Here is a 20,466-nt window from a genome sequence, read left to right as displayed (position 1 = left end):
CTGGGTCTTCGGTTCTTTTGGAGACCCCCCCATAGCAGCTTGTGCTCGGCCTTACTTTTCTGCTTGCGTAAGCATTTCAGTAATTTCCTGCCCTCTGTTGCAGGATTGTCGAGCGAAGGGGGTTACTACAGACTTTCTGAGATTTCTGTTACATTTTCCCACAGAAAGCACTCGTGCTGGCGTATCTTAGATTTTTAACTCAGACTTATTGCACTGTAGAAGAGATGCAGTGGCGTACTGAAATGCTAAATGCCTCATAAAAACAACACAAACCCCCAACGTTTTAAAAGTAATCTGCTGTAAAATATTGGACACTTCCCTCATTTCAGAAGACACGTGACTCTGGAACAAAAATGAGTTCGCATGTGTCCTACGTGTGTGTGTGTGTGTGTGTGTGTGAGAGAGAGAGAGAGAGAGAGAGTGTGTGTTCCTCCGCCACCGGCTGGGGTTCAATATGTATACTTAAAACACTACAAACGCAGCAACAGTCAGGGTTTAACTGATTTTCTATAAGTCTTACAGTATATTGAAAGCAATCATAATTTTGTTCACAGTAACGTTATGTGTATAAAAAGCGTTGCAGCTGGGGAACTACTTATTGTTGCGGAGCGCTATTTCTGGCTGAACGTTTTATTGGAAGCCATGATGGAAGTTGAGCAGGAGAGTTTATCGGTGGAGAGTTAAAGGAGAGAGCGGAGCCGAGCCTTGAGCACAACTGTCTCCTGTAATTCGGCTGACCAGGCCTTTTCTGTGTTTTAAATATTATGGTGGAGGCTGTCAGGTTTCTCCTCATGCTTTGGAATATTGACGACGTGGATGTTTGAACTTCGCTACCTTTTAATTTTATCTTCTTTTTAGAGAGATGTTCATATGCGCTAGCTCGCTAGCTCTCCGGCTAGCAGTTCGTTAGAGCTTCGCAGACGGAGAGAGAGCGAGTGTGTGTGAGAGTGAATGTGTGTGAGTGAGTGAGAGAGTGTGTGTCTGTCACTGCTAGTATATTCTGGGTTGGAGACGTCGGAGAGGACCCTCTCCGCCTTTTTCGGCACCAATCACGGCGACTGCGGCGGACCCAGAGACTTGGCGAGCTTTAGAGATACCGAGACGCGGAGGAGGACCGTCTGTCTGTCCGCCTGGAGGGTTTGTGGCCTCTCGGTGGGCTTTGGGGAGCCGGAGCCGGGCCTGCTGTGGCCTTCTCCTTTACAAGCGAGCGGCAGACGGCTCACGGCCGCTAGCTAGCAGGTAAAGAGCTGGCCAGGCTCGTCCAGAGGACTGCCAGAAAGCCGAGGAGAGTGAATAACGTTACTGACGAGGCGACGGCGACGGCGGCTTTGCGCCCGGAGGCAACGATACTCTCGCTTACCCTGAAAACCATAAAGACTCCTTTCACAGCTATGGCTACGATCATACAGAAGATGGTCAGCCGAAACAAAAGGAGATACCAGGAAGATGGGTTCGACTTGGACTTAACCTGTATCCTCCTCTTTCTTTTGCTCTTTTGTGGTCTCACTGTTTGTAGGTTACGCTGCGGATGAGGTGATCTGCCCAGCTTGCTTCTTGTCCCCAGTCCAGAATGACCAGTTAGCCCAGTCCTGCATCAGTAGTAGAGGAGGCTAGCTAATTAACCTACATGTGTTCACCCTGAGCTGGAAGTATTGACATTGACATTGTCAACCTGTCATCCAGAGCCAAGATTTAGTACCTAGTGGTTTGCCATCACGTTTAGATGTCTTGCTTTTTGCAAATTAAAGCCTGCAGTGTCATTGTCCGTTTAGCGAACTTGGTGGAAAATTTAAGATTGCACATGTAGGTCTTTTTTTTTTTTTTCTTTAATTCACACTAAGCGATTTTATTCAGTGCCAGCTTGCAGGCTAATGCTGGCTACACCAGTCCTGGTCTCAGCAGGACTCCAGTGTCAGCAGCGTCAGGGAGCTTTCTGCTGGAAGGTTGCAAGGTAGCTGCTACATATCCTGTCATTGTTTGCCCAGTCGATTTGCTGTTAAGTGTGATCATCGACATGAGCTGTTTTAATGTCAAAATAGTGCAGAACATGACAAGAGCTGGTAGGCTTGCTTTTGGTTTGAAACAAAAGATTCATGTTATGCGACGCTCAGAGGATCCAGTGGCCTACATAATGCAAGATTAAATTCACAATCAGAGCTACACAAAGGAGCATTGCATCAGCTGCTTGCAGAACATGGCTGTTGTTAAATGATCGTTTTAAATGATCAAGAATGTAAAACTGCAGTACCTGCATATAAAATGCGCACTGAACAGATCCGCTTCTCTCTGTTTTCTGGAGACGTAGTGGTGCATTTTCATTTTTAGTACTCTGCTGAGAATGTACACTTGAATAGACTTGTTACGTCTGATAATGACTGTCTGAGGTGAAGATGTTGGAAGTTGTGGTTGTGGTGAGGTTTGGTTGACTTTGGAGACCTCAGGGAGAATGTTTGGAGGAGAAACAAGGCATAGCTCCATGATTTGCCTGTCAGATTTCTGCAGGAAGGGTGTTTTTTATGAAGTCGGTATGCTTACTCTTAGATGGAATATTTTAGCGAATTTGTCCCTTACCGCCTTTAGCATTTTATTTTAATTAATTTATTTATGTATTTATTTTTTTTGGTCTAGTGTCCCAGTAACCGGATGAAAGAGAAATGCCCGACACGCCGTGGCTGCAGAAAGGGAATAAACATTTGGGACAAATGAAAGTCACTGAAGAGTTGCAGGTCTCTTTCCATGTTCATGTAAATGTCATGTTGGGTTTGGAGTACAATGGAGCACAAGGTGTTCCTGTCAAGCAGTCTCCTGCATTTTTGTGAAGTTGAGTTGAGACCAGTTACATTTTGAAACCAAATCTTGCAGTAGCCAGTGAATTAATGAACCCTATTGGCATGCGTTTGTCCCTGCCCACCGGCCTGCTGAATGGCTCCACTGTATCTGTGTATCCTGCATAAGGTCTCAGCTCATCATGCAATCAGTTCCTTTTATTGCAGTGTGAGCTGTTCGCTCATGATTTGTGAAATTCGACTTTAGTCAACAATAAGAAATCTCCTTGCTGAAATGGAGGTTCCCTTATTTCATTTTATAGATGTCGTAGTTTATTCCACCACCTTAATCAGTAGATACTGAGGATCTTAAGACTTACAACCTGTCGTTAGCTGGTTGAGTTACTACCTGAAATGAGAGATATTGTTGAGAGCATATGTTATGCTGCACGTTTGATTCAGATCCAGAGTTCTTGAAGCTTACCAAAGTTTCAAAATCACAGCTAGAAATAATTAGTGAAATATACTAACTGTTACTTTTTTATATAAGTAAACGTATCTGATCACACAGACGTAGGCCAGATGGTGTTATTGAAGCTATAGGCTATAGTGGACCACATGGCGTTACTGAAACGAAAGGCTATAGTGTTACTGTTTAGGAATAATCCATTTTCTTTTTGAAGTGCATATGTGCATTGACCCGTCATCCTTTTTTAATTTGCATTCATTTGCACTGCGCTTCATGCTGGTGTCGCATGAAACTGTTTCCTTGTTTGAGGTCATGTGTATTCTGGCAGGCATGCAGTTAACTACCCTGCTGATTTCAGTCACATGTAAATTTTACATTCTCAGAAAAAAGTAGAATTTTTTTAAAATTGGAATTAAATGCTGTTCTGTTTTAAGAACTTTGGTCTAAGGACTGAAGGCTATATGACTCCTTTCACCAAAAACCCCCACATAAAAGCCATAGTCCAACTGTGATTATTAGAGTTGCACTAACATGGGAATTGTGGACCGATGCCAATATCCAGTACTTTTCATGAATGTGTCTGCTGACACCAATGCATAAACATTTATAAGATGCACAAATTGAAACATACCCAGATTAGCATCACAGCAAAATGTAACACTCATTTGTATGGGTTTACAAATGCAGGAAAAAAAATACACTGCAGACATAGTAGCCCATACTAGCCAGCTGTAAACATGTCAGCAAATATTAGTATAATCTACATATCTATTCAATGCCAATATTACAGCAAATATCTGTCGATACCTTGATGATTCTGCTACCATTGTGCATACCTAGTGATTATTGACCAAGCTATTAGCCACCATTTAGCATGAACCATTTGCATAGTGGTTATTAGCATTTGTTCATTATTCGTGCGTTTGGTTAGACTAATCCTTTAACTGCCAGGCAAAGAACATGTCTGGGTGCAGACACTGCACAGTCTGTGAAAACATGCATGCATTGTGTGGCTGGAAGAGCACCTGTGATTTGTCAGAACATTCAGTAAGACGATGAGGTTTGCCAGTGTAGTTTCTGTGAACTATTTGCTGCTGATAGGATGAGTAACGCTGCTCACAGCTATATCTGAAGATAGTATTGCTAATGAAGTAATTGCACTTCTTAATGCAGAGGTTCTCCTGTTTTTATTTAGTATTTGAAAATCTGCCTTCAGCAGAAAGAATTGTTGGATAAAACATATCATATAATTATAGTATAATTGAGTACAGTTTATTTTTTGGCTACATAGTTTATAATAACTATAAATTAGTTATGACTAATCCACACCATTTATCATTTTTTTTGTTGCAGTACTAACTGCCGTTCAAGGCCTGTCCGAATAGATTCACTGTTTGGTTCGTATTTAGCTACAGATAGTAACTTGCTAAAAATTATAGCTCATAAAAACTGATTCATTAATGTGATTGTTCAGAATGTGTTCAGCACTAGAGCAGACAAAATGGGGAAAAAAGCTTCCGAAGGGCAACACTGCGTGGCCTGTGATGAGGATGTCACCTGAGTAGATGCTAGAACACCAGGAGTGGTTTGCGCTCACACTTTTTCTGAGTGCTTGAGTTATGCAGTGAAGCAGTGTTGCTTAATGAATGAGAAAATCTTAACCGCATGTAAGTCTTGTTGTTATTGTCGACGATAACAAAAGCATGATGTAATTTGAAATTAATTATTTCTCACTCGAAAGAAGCAGAGGAATTCTGTCTGAGGTGTGACTTCAAAACTTTCAACTAATACCTTATTTTTGTTTGTGGGTAGAAGAGGGGGTATTTTACAATTTGCATTTGATATAAGGTTCATGTATGTAGTCGTATTTTGTTGCAAGAGGTCATCCTTCACTTTTTTTTTTTCCCCCCATGTTTGCCATTTTGGGGGGAAAGTAAGAATTGCAGACTCAATCTGCCAATACATAGTCTAGATTGATTGTAAATGTAATTTATTGCATAATTTACAGTGTAATGACAAAATGAAATTGAATAATACAGCATAATGGAAGTAATAAATGTTGACTTCTGGGGGTTAAACCCAACATGTTGCAACATAAGTTGGCTAAAGTAAAGGGTTTCAGAGGATTTGCTTCAGTGAATCTCTTTAGGGGAAACAGAGATACTTTTTAGATCAACTTTTCACAGTTTTTGCTTGTTCTGGTATTTCTGACAGTTACAGAAACATGTCATTTTGGCCAAGAGCAATTTTAAGCACAAGTCTGTTGTGGTGTTAAAAATGTGAGTCAGAGGGACATTGCTTTCTTTTTAAGGACAGAAGAGTCCACTGCAGGCTGTCATGTGCATCTAAATTCAGAAGTAGATTGGATGAGAGGATTGAACTTCTGTGTTTAGCAGTGCAGTCAGAGTTCATAGCCTGAAACAGGCTGTCATGACACAGTATTCCCACAGTAGTTATTTATAAGGAGTCTTCATCTTTTGTGAGTGAAGTCTTAGGCTGTTCATTGTTGAATAAAAATAAAATATGAAAGAAAAGCTCATAACACACTTACACATTCTGACATAGTGTCAGTAGAGTAATATGATATATGGCACTGTTTTGTGATGCACAGTACAGATGTACTTCGCTGGGGTTTTTCCAGTGTTATCTTGGTGTCTCTGCCTCACGTTACTTCATTAGCTGCTTTCTGTGCAGTAAAGGGTAATAGACAGTACCTGAAGCCTGAGTTATGTTAGCATTGATGCATTTTGATGGCTTGGAGTTGGTATCAGTGATGTACATTCTGTGTACTTTTCCTTTGTTTTATGTTCTGTAAGTAGATTTCTTCTTAGAGAATTGTAGTGGGGAAATAAACATTTGCTATTGAGTGCATCCTCGTGTTGACTAAGCACATCAGTGTAGAATGTGTGCAAATTTAGCAATATCAGGAAATAGAAATGGCAGATATGGAGAAATTAGATCTTGGTCCTCAGCTTGGTAGATGATTTGCTCCATCATTTTGTAAAACTATTTATAGGCAATTATACACGTGTTGTGTAAATGTTATATTGGTAATATAAAGGAGACTCAGGGTTATTTAAGTATGCCAGGTGATCTGTAGAGAGAAGATATGATTTAAAAAATCTTGAGAGTAAATTGGGTCAGACACTTTTCTGGAATGTTCATGAGCGGAGCACTTTGTTCATAATGTGACTGATTTTTAAAAATTGTTCATTCTTCCTTCTACTGAGATATCAAAGCTCAGTAAGCTTTATTAGTGGACATTGATATGTTTGTCACCAGCCACACAGAGGTATAATGGTATGATATAAAGCACCTAGACTGTTGTAGACCTGATTGCGGTTAGTCATGAAGAGATTAATAATTTCAACAGTCTAAATGTTTAGAAATTAAACATATTTGCCTTAGTTAATGTTTGTTTATAGTGACGATAAATACCGCCTTTCTCATTTGTGCTTTGTTCTGTATTTTGTCATGAAAGAAAGTTCTTCTATGGGATAAAATAAAGATTTTTTTTTAATAGTTCTCAGCAGTGGCGCAAAGCTAACAGTGTTTGCTGGCAAAAAAGCCAATTATATATACATTTTTAAATATTTTAGTTTGTGGCTGAAATCCAGGGAAAATCAGCTTCTTTTGAGGAAACCTAGTCCTAAAATAAATAGAATTCACAATGAATTTATTAACAACCCAGATTCATTGTGCCTCTGTGTCTTGTATGATTCACAAAAAGAGAACTGTCTTACATTTAAAATAGGGCTGCAGGACCTTGCGATTGCAGCACACCTTGCAATACAGGCCACAGGAAGGTTTGAGATTTAGTCATTGGTTGGAAAGCTTATTTGCATATTTTAGCCTTCTCTAGCATCAGTATTGCTGATATAATGCCTTTTATTACGATAATGAGTAAAGAATATGTTGTGCCACCCCCAATATTAGAAACATGTCTCTTCCCAAATGGTAGGTACGTGTAGCTATTGATAGTTAGACTGAAGTGCAGGTATGCAGTTACTGCTTTGTGAATGTGTTTCTCTTTTGAGTTTAGTCCTAGATTAAGCTGCATCTGTGATAAGAAGCGGCGCTCTGGTCCACACTGTATATGTGTGCTGCTCTGCTGCTCTATGTGTGAATGTCAGGTGGAGAGGACTGATGAGCTCTCATGGCGCTTGTTATGGAAAGGTGAGGAAGGAAAGCGATTCCAGGCTGGACCGAGGCTCAGTGTGATTTATTTAGTGCCCCTGTGTGGCCTTCTGGGTTAGAGGTCTGCGCATTGGTCTCTTACTGCGAGGCCCATCTGTTCTATATTACCCAGGAGCCTGGTGTCCGGCCTCTCACTGCACAGCCAAAGTAGAATGCCACATTAGATGAGCAACTGAGCTTCTAGCTTGAATTATTTTGACTTTTGTGTGTGTCTGGCTTCCTTTGTGCCTAAATGTTTGTGTCCTGTTCTGTAACACAATCCTTGGCTCATCCTTTTTCAGTTCGGTAAGTATATTACATTAATAACATGGCATTCTTGAGATTTTTTTTTTTTTCTTTTTTAGAATGAAGCCACCAGCTTGAAAATGTGCAGTTGCATTACAAAATCAAGTGCCACATTAGCTGAGCAACTGAGTTTACTAGCTTGAATTATGTGTTTTTTGCTTCTGTTGTGCCTGAAAGTCCGCATCCCATTTTGTGACAAAACCCTTGGCTCACCTCTTGATAATTTCTACAGAGCTAGTAACTCATAACATTCTTGATGTTTTGAAAGTTTTCTATGTTCTATTCTATAACATAACCTTTGGCTAATTCATTTTCAGTTCTAAGGAGTATAAAAGGTTTAATGTTCGTGTTTCAGGTCTAGAAAGTAGCCACCAGGTTGAAAATGGACAGTTACATTAACAAAATCACATGCCACATTATAGGGATGCACTGATGGGAATTGTGGGTTTATGGTGATACTATGTATGAGCATATATTTATGATAAACATTTATAAGATTTGGACTAGATCTAGTTGGATTAGCGTTAGAGAAATATTTATTTGTAGAGAGTTACAGATGGTGTACAGTGTATCGTCAGACATATTAGCACTCACCTAAATGTTTTGGATTACAATAAATAAATCATCAGATGTTAGTTTTAATAATATATATTAAGTTAGGCTTCTTTTTGTCTATGGTCGTTAGTGTTCTTTTTTCTTACATGATACATCCTTGGTCCGCCCTTTTTCAATCCTGGAGTTAAAGCACATCAATAACCTGTTTTTCTTGGTTCTAGAAAGTAGCCACCATACTAAAACATGCAGTTACATTACGGTATCCAGTGCTGCATTAGAGTAGCAGAAGCTCATGTTATATAGACTTTTTTGTGTGTTTTGTGTGGCTTTCCTTATGCCTAAAAGTCGGTCTTAAGACTGTTTTTTTAATTTATTTTTTTTCTAGAAAGGATCCACCAGGCTTCAAATGTTATACTACCAAATCGAATGGCTGTTTTTCTTGGCCTTGCAATTGTCAGTTGTCCAAAAACGACATCACTTGGTTTCCTTAATTCTACAGTACAGATATTTATCCCAACATAATTGCTATGGGCTTTCCTGCTGAAAGACTTGAGGGGGTCTACAGAAACAACATAGACGACGTTGTACGGTGAGTGTTCTTTGGTAACACTCTTGGAAAGAGAGGCTCATCCAGTGCTGAACTTTGAGTAGCCTTTGTTGTAACACACAAAAAAAATAAAAGATGTTAGATCTTGTGATGCAGAAGAGATACTGCCATATCAGCTGCTTTAAGCCCGCATCTGGCTTTGAATCTCATTGGCTTTGATCAGTTTCCTTCCATCTGAATAGGATGAAGAAAGGCAGTAGGTCAGATTCATTTAAAAAACGTTCTACATGCAGAAATAGAGTATTATTACACATTTATTAATTCACTGTACCACCATCTCAATGGAATTTTGTCAGTGGCATAGCGGCATCTGTCGGGCTGCAAATTCTCTGAAACTGGATCTGACCAAATATGCTGACACATGTGCTGAGGATATATACATATGAGATAATGATAAATAATAAAGATTACCCCTGAAAAAAGCAAATTTGCCATATTAGATGTGTAGAGAAAATACTATACTGTAGATTTTTTTTTTTTTCTTCTGCACTTCAGGTTGCCTTTGTGTATGAATGACATGAACTCCCAGGCATTTGACCAAAATGCCCTGAAATGGTTTGTTTTTTTGTCAGAGTACTACGAGTGTTGTAATGGTCTGCTGAGTGCCGATGGCTATGCTGATATCAGGCAGTGGTTTTGGGTACGATTAGTGGGGCATAGAGACAGATACGACATGACCAAAATCAACATTGCATGTTTCTGGAAAAGTAATTGTTGTTCTCTCTTTAGGTTTCTGGATTCAAAGCATAAAAATCATTACAAGATATATAATCTGTAAGTATATATTAAGTCCTATGACTTCCACTATTTTTGAACCATTGTGGGGAGGCTGTGCTGGTAAAGCTGCCTAATAAAAATATAATTTGCATTTGCTTTCAGTCATAAAATATAATGCTTTAGAACAGGGTTAAATGAGATATTTGCTTAAAATGGCAATTTTTCTTCCTGTCTAAAATCCTGGGGTGACCTCCACCACAAACTGTCTGTTTGTAAACATTCATTATCTTTTAGAGCAAATTACACATTTAAGCACAGAAAAGGTCTGCTATGCAACAAAGTACACTGTCTAAAATCACAACATTAAGCAGCATTAAGTAAACTGTTGTTTGATTTTGCAGTTATCTGTCTCCTTTATAAACGCTGAATATTTTACTGCTCGGGTTCTGTCTGTTCTGATACAGCCTGTGTTTTTCGTTTGCAGATGTGCAGAGAGACATTATGATGCTACCAAATTTAATTGCAGAGGTAAAACTTACAAATACTTACAAAGTATTTTTTGTGAAATAGAATTAACATCTATCCAGTAACTAAACTTTTTCTTATCACCTGCAGTTGCACAATACCCATTTGAAGATCATAATCCTCCCCAGCTGGAGCTTATCAAACCTTTCTGTGAAGACTTGGATAAGTGGCTCAGTGAAAATGACAATCATGTGGCTGCGATTCATTGTAAAGCTGGAAAGGGCCGGACAGGTGTCATGATCTGTGCGTACTTGTTACACCGAGGGAAGTTTGGAAAAGCACAAGAGGCTCTAGACTTCTATGGGGAAGTCAGGACCAGAGATAAGAAGGTAATGTCCATGTTGTAATTTTTGTTTGTTTATCCAGGGTGGAAAGTAGATGTTGGGTTGCATTTTCTCAGTACAAGGTGTTTACACTTGATCGGAGTGCTGAGATATTGAATTAATTCAGATGTTATGTAGGGGAGTGCAATATAATGCATCGAAATGAAGCATAGATGTAAAAAAAAATTGAATTCATTTTGATGAAATTCATTAAAATTAGCAGAAATTTGGTTGACCAGAATAAAAATTCTCATACTATTTGTTGTTTTTTGTTTACATTCCACTACTGTATAAATAGTTCCTGTAGTCACATTTGTGCGTTCACTATGTTTTTAGAAATGTTTCCGAATAGTTCAAAAGTAATGCAGTCAGATTGTGGTGAAATTTGAGGTTTCAGTCAATTGAATCATTTCCCAAATAATGGAATTGTTGTGAGGTCAGAGATTGACACCCTTTTGTTATAATACTATCAGAAAGCTCAAGGAGGGTCACCTGCTATACTGATATAAAGTCTGCGACAGTCAAGCACTAGAACTTCAGATGTGGTTGGTTAAAGTGTGTATCATGAAGCTGACTGATGTTTAGTCATGTTTTATTCATTCATTCATTTATTTATTTATTCATTTTGCAGGGAGTGACAATACCCAGTCAAAGGCGATACGTCTACTACTACAGCTACCTTCTGAAGAACCAGCTAGACTACAAACCAGTGGCGCTGCTCTTTCACAAGATGGTGTTTGAGACAGTGCCCATGTTCAGTGGAGGGACCTGCAGTATGTATCTCTCTCTCTCTCTCTCTCTCTCTCTCTCTCTCTCTCTCTTCTCTCTCTCTCTCTCTCTCTCTCTGTTGAACTGGTTCCAGATAACTGTAAACGTTTTGGCTGCTTTGAGTTCTTATCTTGTCTCTTGGGGTGGACAACATGAAGATATGTCATCATCCTAATGATAAATTAAGTCACAATACATTATCCTCCACACTCTCTAGTATCGTTATTGCTTCTAGAACACCGGCCAGTTTTATGCTTCATAAAGCCATAGATATTTAGACCGGTTGTAGAGAGCCTGAACAACCAGTAGCATCACACTCTCACATTAAGAAGATGGCAACTAGAAGGTGATTGGCTATTAACTCATTATACCATCTGTTTTTCCTAATTTTCTGAAGTATGGTGGATAACAAAATATTGTGCAATAAATGTAACAGTTGCTGTCTTTTGGCACTTCTGTTTTGCTGGTACATTGTTCCAACTTGTCAGCAAACCACAGAAAATTAAGTATCAAAGTCTGTTTGTTGTGTTTTATGAAGATATTTTAAGTGACATTGTGTTTTTGCCACTTCACCCACCTCTCCAAGCTCATGTTTTGCAGATGCACTGTGTTACTGGTTTATCATACACTAATATAGGGACCCTGATTTCTGTTACTGTTTCTCTGGCCCTTGTCAATTTCTCAATTTAGTGCCAATCATGCATGTTTTTGCCACAGTTTGTGCAGGTAGCCTCTACAGTATAAACCAAGGTGTGTGTGTGTGTGTGTGCGCGTGTGTGTGTGTGTGTGTGCGCGCGCGCGCACCCATCCACCTGTCTACTGGTTGCCAGTACTGCTTTAGTCTGGGTGGAATCTGCCCACCCTAATATTTTTTATTTATTTATTTTTTTAATTATAACTTGGCTTTGTCACTCTTATAGTAACTTACACTCTTACTTTTTAGTTAGTGTAGTCTTTCCACTGAACCAGTTTCAAAATAGTGTTCATTTGTTTATTTCTGGACTATTTGTTTTAATGAATGTTAGAAAACTGCAGTAATTATCCTACACCAGTCAACTGCAAAATATGATATTTTGTAGTTTCATGAGGTCTGTTTTCATGAAATGTATAAGACTTGCTTTCAGTTTTTTTAAAGAAATCTGCAGGGTTTTTTTAACACCTCCAAAGTTCAGTCTTAGACGTTGGTTGCAATTTCTGCTTCTCTTCAAGTAATTTCCTTTACAAATTTAGACTCATCTGTTCATAAAACCTTGCTCCACATCTTGGGTGTCAACTTTGTGTTCTAATGCATATTTTCTTCCTTTTTTTGTTTTTGTCTATTTTCTTTAGTAATACTTTCTTGACATCTACACATCCTATCAGTGTCATAGCATTAAGTTGTCATCTCACAGTGAAAGGATGGACAGAAAAATCTCAAACATGAAAGCTTTAAGTACTGTTCATCTGATGGTGACAGTTTTGCTGGTCTACCAGGTCTTGCACTGTTAAGAGTCCCATTTTCTCTACATATTTGAATAATTTTTCAAGCTCTTATTTTCACTTAAGTTTTACACTTAAATTCCTTTAACTTTACTCTTCCTCATGACATGAATTATCTTTTATCTAATCTCCTCAGAACATCAGTCATATCACAATCATACATTTAAGCTGATGATTAATTGCCATATAAATATTTGCAATCAACAATTTAATGTTCTTTTTTGTTCATTTTATGCAGCTGTACACACCTAAAGTGGTCAAATTGGTTGATTAGATAGCATGTTTCCTCAATGTTGTGCGTGTCCCTCAAACTTGCCCACATGAGGCTCATGTACACGGTGAGGAATTATAATACTGCTTCTTCAAAGACTTTGTAGATTTCATGTGTGATCAGAACAGAGAATTGGCACTAGGGTGAAAAAACTTTTCCCAAATGTTCTTATAAACATAATTTTCAGTTGCAATAATTAGGTAGTGCTGTGTAGAATCCGCTGTTGTTTAGATTTAATGTCCCATGTGTGACTGTGTATCTTGTTGGAATAATCCTTTGGGCAGTAGAAGGTGTGTTTTTGGTCAGCTGTTCATTAGCATGTCCCTGCAATCTTCTTTATCAGAATGTCTAGCACAGTGCTGTTTTGCTTCTTTTAGTCCCTCTTGTAATCTGTGCAAATGAAAAATGGTTGAACTTTTTGTTCAGTGGGTGTGTGTGGTGCTCTGTGATGAAAGTGAGAAAGTAACTGTTTGAAAACATTCTGCCTTGCAGATCCTCAGTTTGTGGTGTACCAGCTGAAGGTGAAAATCCACACCTCTAACCCGGCGCACACGCGACGTGAGGACAAGTACATGATCTTTGAGTTTCCACAGCCTCTGCCTGTGTGCGGGGACATCAAAGTAGAGTTCTTCCACAAACAAAACAAAATGATGAAGAAGGTATGCATCAATTCAGTCAGTCAGAGCCTCTGTCAAAAGTAATTGTCTTTGTTGTGAACAGTACTTATGAAGTTGTGTATCATAGAGAGCAGGGAATACTTAAGGTTTTTGCATTTATTTTATAATGTTGTAAAGCTTCAAAATAGAGCTTTTATTCTTTTCCATGTTCCCCTTAATGTTCCTGTAGACTCAGCATTTTCATCCGTTGTTGTATCTTTTAATTAGGACAAAATGTTTCACTTTTGGGTGAACACCTTCTTCATCCCTGGACCAGAGGAGAACTCGGAGAAGGTGGAAAACGGGAGTTTACTGAAGGACCTGGATGGAATCCAGTGCACAGAGAGGGGGGAAAATGACAAGGATTACCTGATCCTAATTTTAACCAAGAATGACCTGGACAAAGCCAACAAAGATAAAGCCAACAGATTATTTTCCCCAAACTTCAAGGTGAGTTCTTCAAGGATGAAAAAAGGTCCCACAACTTTTAATATGTAGTATTTATGAGTATTAATGTGTATGTGGTATATATGAATTTTAACTACATTACAGGCACTTTTTAAAGCACATCCTAATGTCCATTAGCAATTTTTTTTCACCACAAACTACCACTATTCCTAATGATAATAGTAATAAATCAAGAAAACATACATTGAGTAGAGGTTATATGCAGTATAAATTAGTCAGTGTTTATTATCAGTTCCTCTGTCATTACAGACCACTACTACAGCTGCTAGTGTTTTTGTATACATACACGTTTAAAAAATGTTTGTTCAGTTAAATCAAATAATTAACTTGGTCTAATGCTAAAATCAATATGCAGCATGCAATAGGACCCATTCAAACGTAAACATGATGCAGCAAGAACACTGCATGCTTAGCAGACATACCTGTAATTTAGTTATAGCTTACTTTTTATTAACGTGTGGTATTATTTTAATTTAGGGTGATAGTTAAATTGACCTTTGTGTGATTTAGAATTAGGAAATGGAGTTACTAAACAAATCCACTGAACACAGATTTAACTATTTTTTCCAAAATTGAATCAGCCAAAATTATAATAATAATAACTTTTTATTAAAAGTGTATTTATAGCTAAATTACAGTCATGTCCACTCAGTGTGTGGAGTTCATGCTGAGTCAGGTTTAAATTTGAATGGTTCCTCTTGCATGTAATGCTTTGTTTTTGTTTTTAGCATCAGACTAAGCTGATTTTTATAAAGAATATGTTGGGTAACCAGTCACGGTGTCCAGTGGGTGAAATAAATCTAATCATCAGATGTAAATATTTAGCTGCAGAAAAATGGAAAAATTTATTTGCAGGCCAGATTTAAAGATAAATTGTACATTTATGATGGTCCATATGAAGCCACATCCAGCCCATGCACCAGTAGTTTAAGGCCCCTGCTTTAATTTTTTGAATTCTGAGAATGGTTTGGTGTTTTTCACAGGTGAAGCTGTACTTCACAAAGACAGTGGAGGAGACATCCAACTCAGAGGCCAGCACTTCCACATCTGTAACCCCGGACGTTAGTGACAATGAACCGGACCATTATCGATATTCGGACACAACGGACTCAGACCCAGAAAACGAACAGCTTGATGATGATCAACACACACAGATAACAAAAGTCTGATATATTTTTTTTTTTTTTCCCCCCTCTGGGAAGAAGAAAAAAACTATGTAAAACAGAGTTGTAAAAAGGAGAAAACTTGAATATGAACTGAAAGCAAGTAATTTTTTTGTTTTTCTTGTCCTCCCCCACCCCCCACCTTCCCCACTCCTTATTCTCCCCAACGCTCCCCGTTTTTCCTTTTTCAGAACAGAAAACTAGTACAAAAGTGGGACGTTTGTCATATATGATGCCTCCATTTTAGGGATAATTTTTTTTTTTTTTAAACCCATTTTTAATTACAATGCATTGACACTAACACCTGTGTGTGCACTCGCATGTGGATGGGATGGAAGACGAAGGTTCAGTGACTATTCTCAGCTCCTTGTGAATGCCTTTTTTGTGTCATCACACAGAAAGGAAGTCCAGTCAGGGGATGGAAGGTCAGGTTTGGGGAGATGTTCTGAGAGAATGTGCTGCCTCACTTGCTAACAAGGCCAGTGCTTGAATCAAATGTCAGTCCTCCACGTGTGTGTGCCCTCCTCTTCTGCTCCATGCCTCCTGTCTTACCTACTGTGAAATGCTTCTTGTGCTGTCGCAGGCTAGCCCACCCTACTCCTCCAAAAATACTCATTTAATCAGATGGCTTTATTTTACTCATTTGTCTTGGTGTAAGGACATGTCATTTTAACTGTCTGTTCCCTCTTACCTTGTCCATTGACTGAATTTTTTTTCAAACATTTTTATAAGTTAAAGTAATGAAAATTAATACCACAGCAGGGAATCTGGCATTGCAATAAGGTTAACGCTTTAGTTGCATGCTATTGGAGTTAGTATCCACGTTGTTAATGTTATACAATTTTATTACTACAATTCTTTTTGGTTGTACTTCCTAAGGGGTTCCTGGTCTCATTTAAGAATTTTTACTAGCAGCTGATTTTCCAAATGGCATTCCACATTATCATTGTTTCTCCGGGTGTGATATTGATGGTATGGCTGGAGAGGCCGTCAGTGGCATTATATTTTATGACACATTAGTTCCCCCCTGTGAAACCTGGTGACGTTTTTAAATCATTGTCAAGGACAGGCTCATCTAGGGCTTGTAACTGTTCACTTTTTATGCTTATGATGTCAGTCGTGTGCACACAGGAGAGGTCTGTTCAAAGTTTACGAAGCTGAAGGATATGAGAGATTTTGTTTGTTTCTTCTCATATGGGAATGCTATGCAGCTCAGTCAGATCATGTGTTGGTAAATACGCAAATGCTAGCTTGTGTTTTTGCAGAGATGTGGGTGTTTCTGTATGTGTAGCGAGGGCGTTATTAGTGTCGTGTGGGGAGTTATCTGTTTGAAGAGAAGGTTTAACAGCGTGTCCCTGAAACCTCAAATGCAAGTTTTGATGCCCTATTATGCAGTATACCCCTTCCCCCTTGCCCATATCTTTTCTTTTTTACCTTGATTTTTGTCAGACCTCAGATCTTTGGCTCCTAAATCTGTTTGTAGCCTTATTGTGTGGTCTAATGAAACCTGGACCATTTGTTTATTCAACAGTGGTGCTTACAAACTGCCAAACTACAAACGTACGCAACGAAAAACTTTCGGAGCCAAGAATCTAGACCTCCTGTATGGAGTATTTGTGTGTGCGTGCATCTGTTTAGCCACTATTTCTGTATGATGTGCGATCTGGCTGTCTCTTATACTTCGGTGTCTCTGAGTGGCTGAGATTCCCCCCCCACCTTCATAAACAGGTTTCATTCCTTTTGGAATGACGATAGTGCAGCTACAGAATTTACAGAACGTCTTGTGCTTGCTTCAGACTTATTAAAGCCCTATATATGAGAATATTTAAATATGTATAATTTCTTTTTCAGCATGCTAATTTTTTTTTTTTAATATAAATACACCTGGCTTCTGGTGAATCATGGGGCCAGACAAGAAAAGAAGAAATTAGAAGAAAAAAAAAAAAACCTTTCTCAGTCTCTTGGGCAAGAATCTTCAGAGGGTAGAGAGTAAGCTGCCTTTGTTCTGCTGTTGACATCGTGGCTTCACTCTTCTTGCCGATTCACTGCACATGCTGTACATCTCTCGCCTTCCTCTAGAAAGAATATGTTCGTTCCCGAGGTTTGAAGAGGACACGCTGCCTTCTGTAATGCTACCGTACACTAGCCAACCCAGGAAAGAAAAAAGGACACCCTTCATAATCAAGGATCCTTTTAAAGTTTAGTTTTGTTTTGTTTACATTTTATCACATCACTGAAAACCTGCCAAAAGTAAGCTCAATGTACTTTTTGTTTGTTTGTTTTTTTGCTCCTTTTCTCCATTGTTTTCCTCAGAGGAGGCGGGCCCTACGGGAGGTATCTTTGCCTTACTTGAAGTTGACAATGCTTACTCTGCTCTTGCTTTGAATTCTACCATTCTGCCCAAGCACTGACTTAATAGTACTTATTTAAAACTACTATAATAGAGCAACATATTGTACTAGACTTTTGCACTGTTACAGGTTTTTGCAGGGTTTCAGTCAGCAGTCCACAGTATTTTTATCACTCTTCCCTCTTCTCTCTCCACTTCTTCCTAGAAAAGCCATGCAAGCAATGAAATATGTAGGAGGACAGAGGTGGAATGAAGTGACTTGGTATACTTTTATCCTGATATGTGTGCAACCCTCATAGAATCATGTAGGACTTTTGACTGAAAGCAATTTTTTTTTTAAGGAAACACAAAATGGAAAAAAGAATAAAGTAAATATTTATGACAGTATTCATGCACATTCTGGTTAAGTCCCTCTGCAGGTTTTCTGGTCTTCAGTCCCCTTCTCAAAAATATGCTGTACTACGTCTGGATGTTCCACACTTTTAATGTATGAATCCATTCAAGGGCGTCACTGTTAATGAGCTTACATCAGGTCACAGGCCAACCCTAATACATCTGTAGGGCAAACCTCTTTAGACAATTTAGCCACAGTACCTTAACACATGAAATGCGAACATGGAGGGCATAGACACCTCCTGAAAGCTTAGGCGTCCTTTATGTGGCACGGGTTAAAAACTTGTGTGGAGCTCACAGGCAGCATCAAAAAAAAAAAAGATTTTACGTTTCAGCTTTAATGATTTAAAATAAAAAAAAAAAAAACTAATCTAAAGGTGCCAGTGTGTAAGTTTCATGTCACTAGTTTTTAGCTGATTTTGTGCAATATGCTATGATGCCTGTGGTTGCCACAAAGTGCCTCTTGTTTACTGTAAAAACAAAAAAAGAAGAAAAGAGAAAGAAAAGTGCTTGTTTTAAAAGCTGTTTTAGAACATTTGTCATGCATGTGGATGGACGGGGTGGTAGTGTGCACTAAAATCATCTTGGACTTTATGCACTGCAGAGGGCCCACAGGGTTTTGGCCCATCAGCGCTTTCTTTTTTTTTTTTTTTCTCTACATTTTGCCCATCCACCTTTTCCTTTGGATTCAGTTTGACTTTGGACATAATGCAAACTCCGTATATTTTTAGTCATTTGGAAGGAAAAAAGCAGCCTTATTCCATTTCCGCCTGTTCAGATAATTTTGTGATGTGCAACAGTTGCTCTGTGTGTAATGCTATGCACTGAGAATACACAACCAACGATGTATGAAATATTGTACAGGTTATGTACAGGTTATGATGCTCATACAAATCACATGTTTGTTTGTAATTGTATGTGTAAACTGCCCTTTATCTTAGTGTTATAAGCTCCACATAAATCCAATAAAGTCTCATTCTTGTCATTTTGGTCTAGCTTTATTGGTGAAACGCTGAAGGTTACGGTGACAACGAGTTTACTCTTTCTGCCCGTAATGACATCACTGGCATGGACACTATATGGCTAAATGTTTGCAGACACCTCCTCCTACAATGTTTATTCTGAAATCAAGGTTATGTTGTTTTCTTCTTTTTTGTTTGTTTTTTTATTTTGGCTGCAGCAGTGTCAGCCTCCACTCTTTTGTAAAGGCTTTACACTAGATGTTGGAGGCCACAAAAGCTTGGTGGGGTCAGCTGTTTTTTTTTTTGTTTTTTTTTTCTTCCTGTCTCTCCGCCCCTCAGTTCTGGATCACAAATGCTACTCCATCCCGTCCCAAACATACTGGATGAAGTGCCATCACAGTGAACATAGTTCCACTGCTTCAAAGCCACTGGATGCAGGCTTGGGTGGCTGCTTCAAAGCATCACATTCTATGGACATTCTACAAGCTGTGCCATCAGTAAAGGATTCACTTCAAAGTGGCTTAATGCACCAATTAGAAGAAGATCTGGATGCATTTGGAAATAGTGTATTTGTTATAAAATTGCCACTTGCTGTAAAACTTAAAATTGCTTACACGTAGGTTTTTGGTGTTGAGCATTGTGTGAAACTGTGCTTTGTGATATTTGCATTTCATGCCAAAATTTCACTGAAAGTAACCCTGAGTTCTTTCTCTGTTGACATCTCTGAAAACCCCTCTTGTGCACAATTTACATTATCGATACACAACTGAGAAATATTTACATCAACTTGTAAATAAGCTGCTCTTTGGCTACAACCATTTTTCCCATAAAAATACACTTGAGAGAGATGTTGTAAATCTATAATAATCTGAGGTTTGAAGAACCCATCTGAGCGGAGCCTCAGTGTGCTTGTAGAGCCGGCCTGCAGATGTGTTAATGTTAATGACCTCTGATTTACCGTTCTGCCCCGCTGTCTGTAAATAACAGCATCTCCGCTGGGCCTCGCGGAGCCACAGAGGCTGCGTTTACGTGCCTGTATTCGACAGCTCGGTCCTGAGAAAAAACATTTAGTGCAGTACACTAACCCGTTCGATATGGCTTTGTGGAAGACAATGGAGATAATGTGAAGCTGATGAAAGCTTGAAGTTGCCTTTCAGTCTCATCAGGATCTAATGATAGATTGTGTTCCAGACCTGACTAGATTTCATACAGTCCAACCTCACTGAATGCTCTACAGGAGCAGAGTGGAAGAAAAAGTGAGGTGGCATGAGCAGACTGCTGTTTGAATGCACTCAAGGGCTGGAGCTCACTTCCTTTAAATATTCACCAGACACCTGCTTTTATGGCTTTTAAAAAGCAGCTCAAGACACGTTTTTCCTTGAGCTATTCGTTAGATTTCATTGTGTAGTTTCTACTCTGACTGAACTGCAGAACTGACTCCATGCTTTCCAGCTTTTGGATGGTTTTTCATTGAACTTCTCTGATCTCAGTGGTTCTTAGTGCTTAGTTCAGG

The 20,466-nt window shown here is 38.9% G+C and overlaps 1 protein-coding gene across 1 annotated transcript; it reads left to right on the top strand.

Annotated features, from left to right (window-relative positions):
• Window positions 1-634: 634 nt before the first annotated feature.
• On the top strand, window positions 635-18,156 carry ptenb (phosphatase and tensin homolog B). Its single transcript, XM_036573024.1, has 9 exons — window positions 635-1,470; window positions 8,776-8,860; window positions 9,608-9,652; window positions 10,080-10,123; window positions 10,211-10,449; window positions 11,075-11,216; window positions 13,454-13,620; window positions 13,846-14,067; window positions 15,069-18,156. The coding sequence occupies exons 1-9, from the start codon at window positions 1,392-1,394 to the stop codon at window positions 15,252-15,254; spliced, it is 1,209 nt and encodes a 402-aa protein (XP_036428917.1). The 5' UTR covers window positions 635-1,391; the 3' UTR covers window positions 15,255-18,156.
• Window positions 18,157-20,466: the final 2,310 nt, after the last annotated feature.

This window comes from Colossoma macropomum, unplaced genomic scaffold (genome assembly GCF_904425465.1).
Source record: "Colossoma macropomum unplaced genomic scaffold, Colossoma_macropomum, whole genome shotgun sequence".
Taxonomy (NCBI): Eukaryota; Metazoa; Chordata; class Actinopteri; order Characiformes; family Serrasalmidae; genus Colossoma; species Colossoma macropomum.
The sequence above is the reverse complement of the archived record's forward strand: the minus strand, read 5'-3'. Positions and strand labels throughout refer to the sequence as shown.

What these genes read in the sequence shown, in the direction of transcription:
- ptenb (XM_036573024.1), top strand. Translation starts at nt 1,392, where the DNA reads ATGGCTACGATCATACAGAAGATGGTCAGCCGAAACAAAAGGAGATAC. An exon ending in GTTCAGTGGAGGGACCTGCA is followed by an intron (nt 11,217 to 13,453) that starts GTATGTATCTCT and finishes TCTGCCTTGCAG; the next exon opens with ATCCTCAGTTTGTGGTGTAC. An exon ending in AAAACAAAATGATGAAGAAG is followed by an intron (nt 13,621 to 13,845) that starts GTATGCATCAAT and finishes TCTTTTAATTAG; the next exon opens with GACAAAATGTTTCACTTTTG.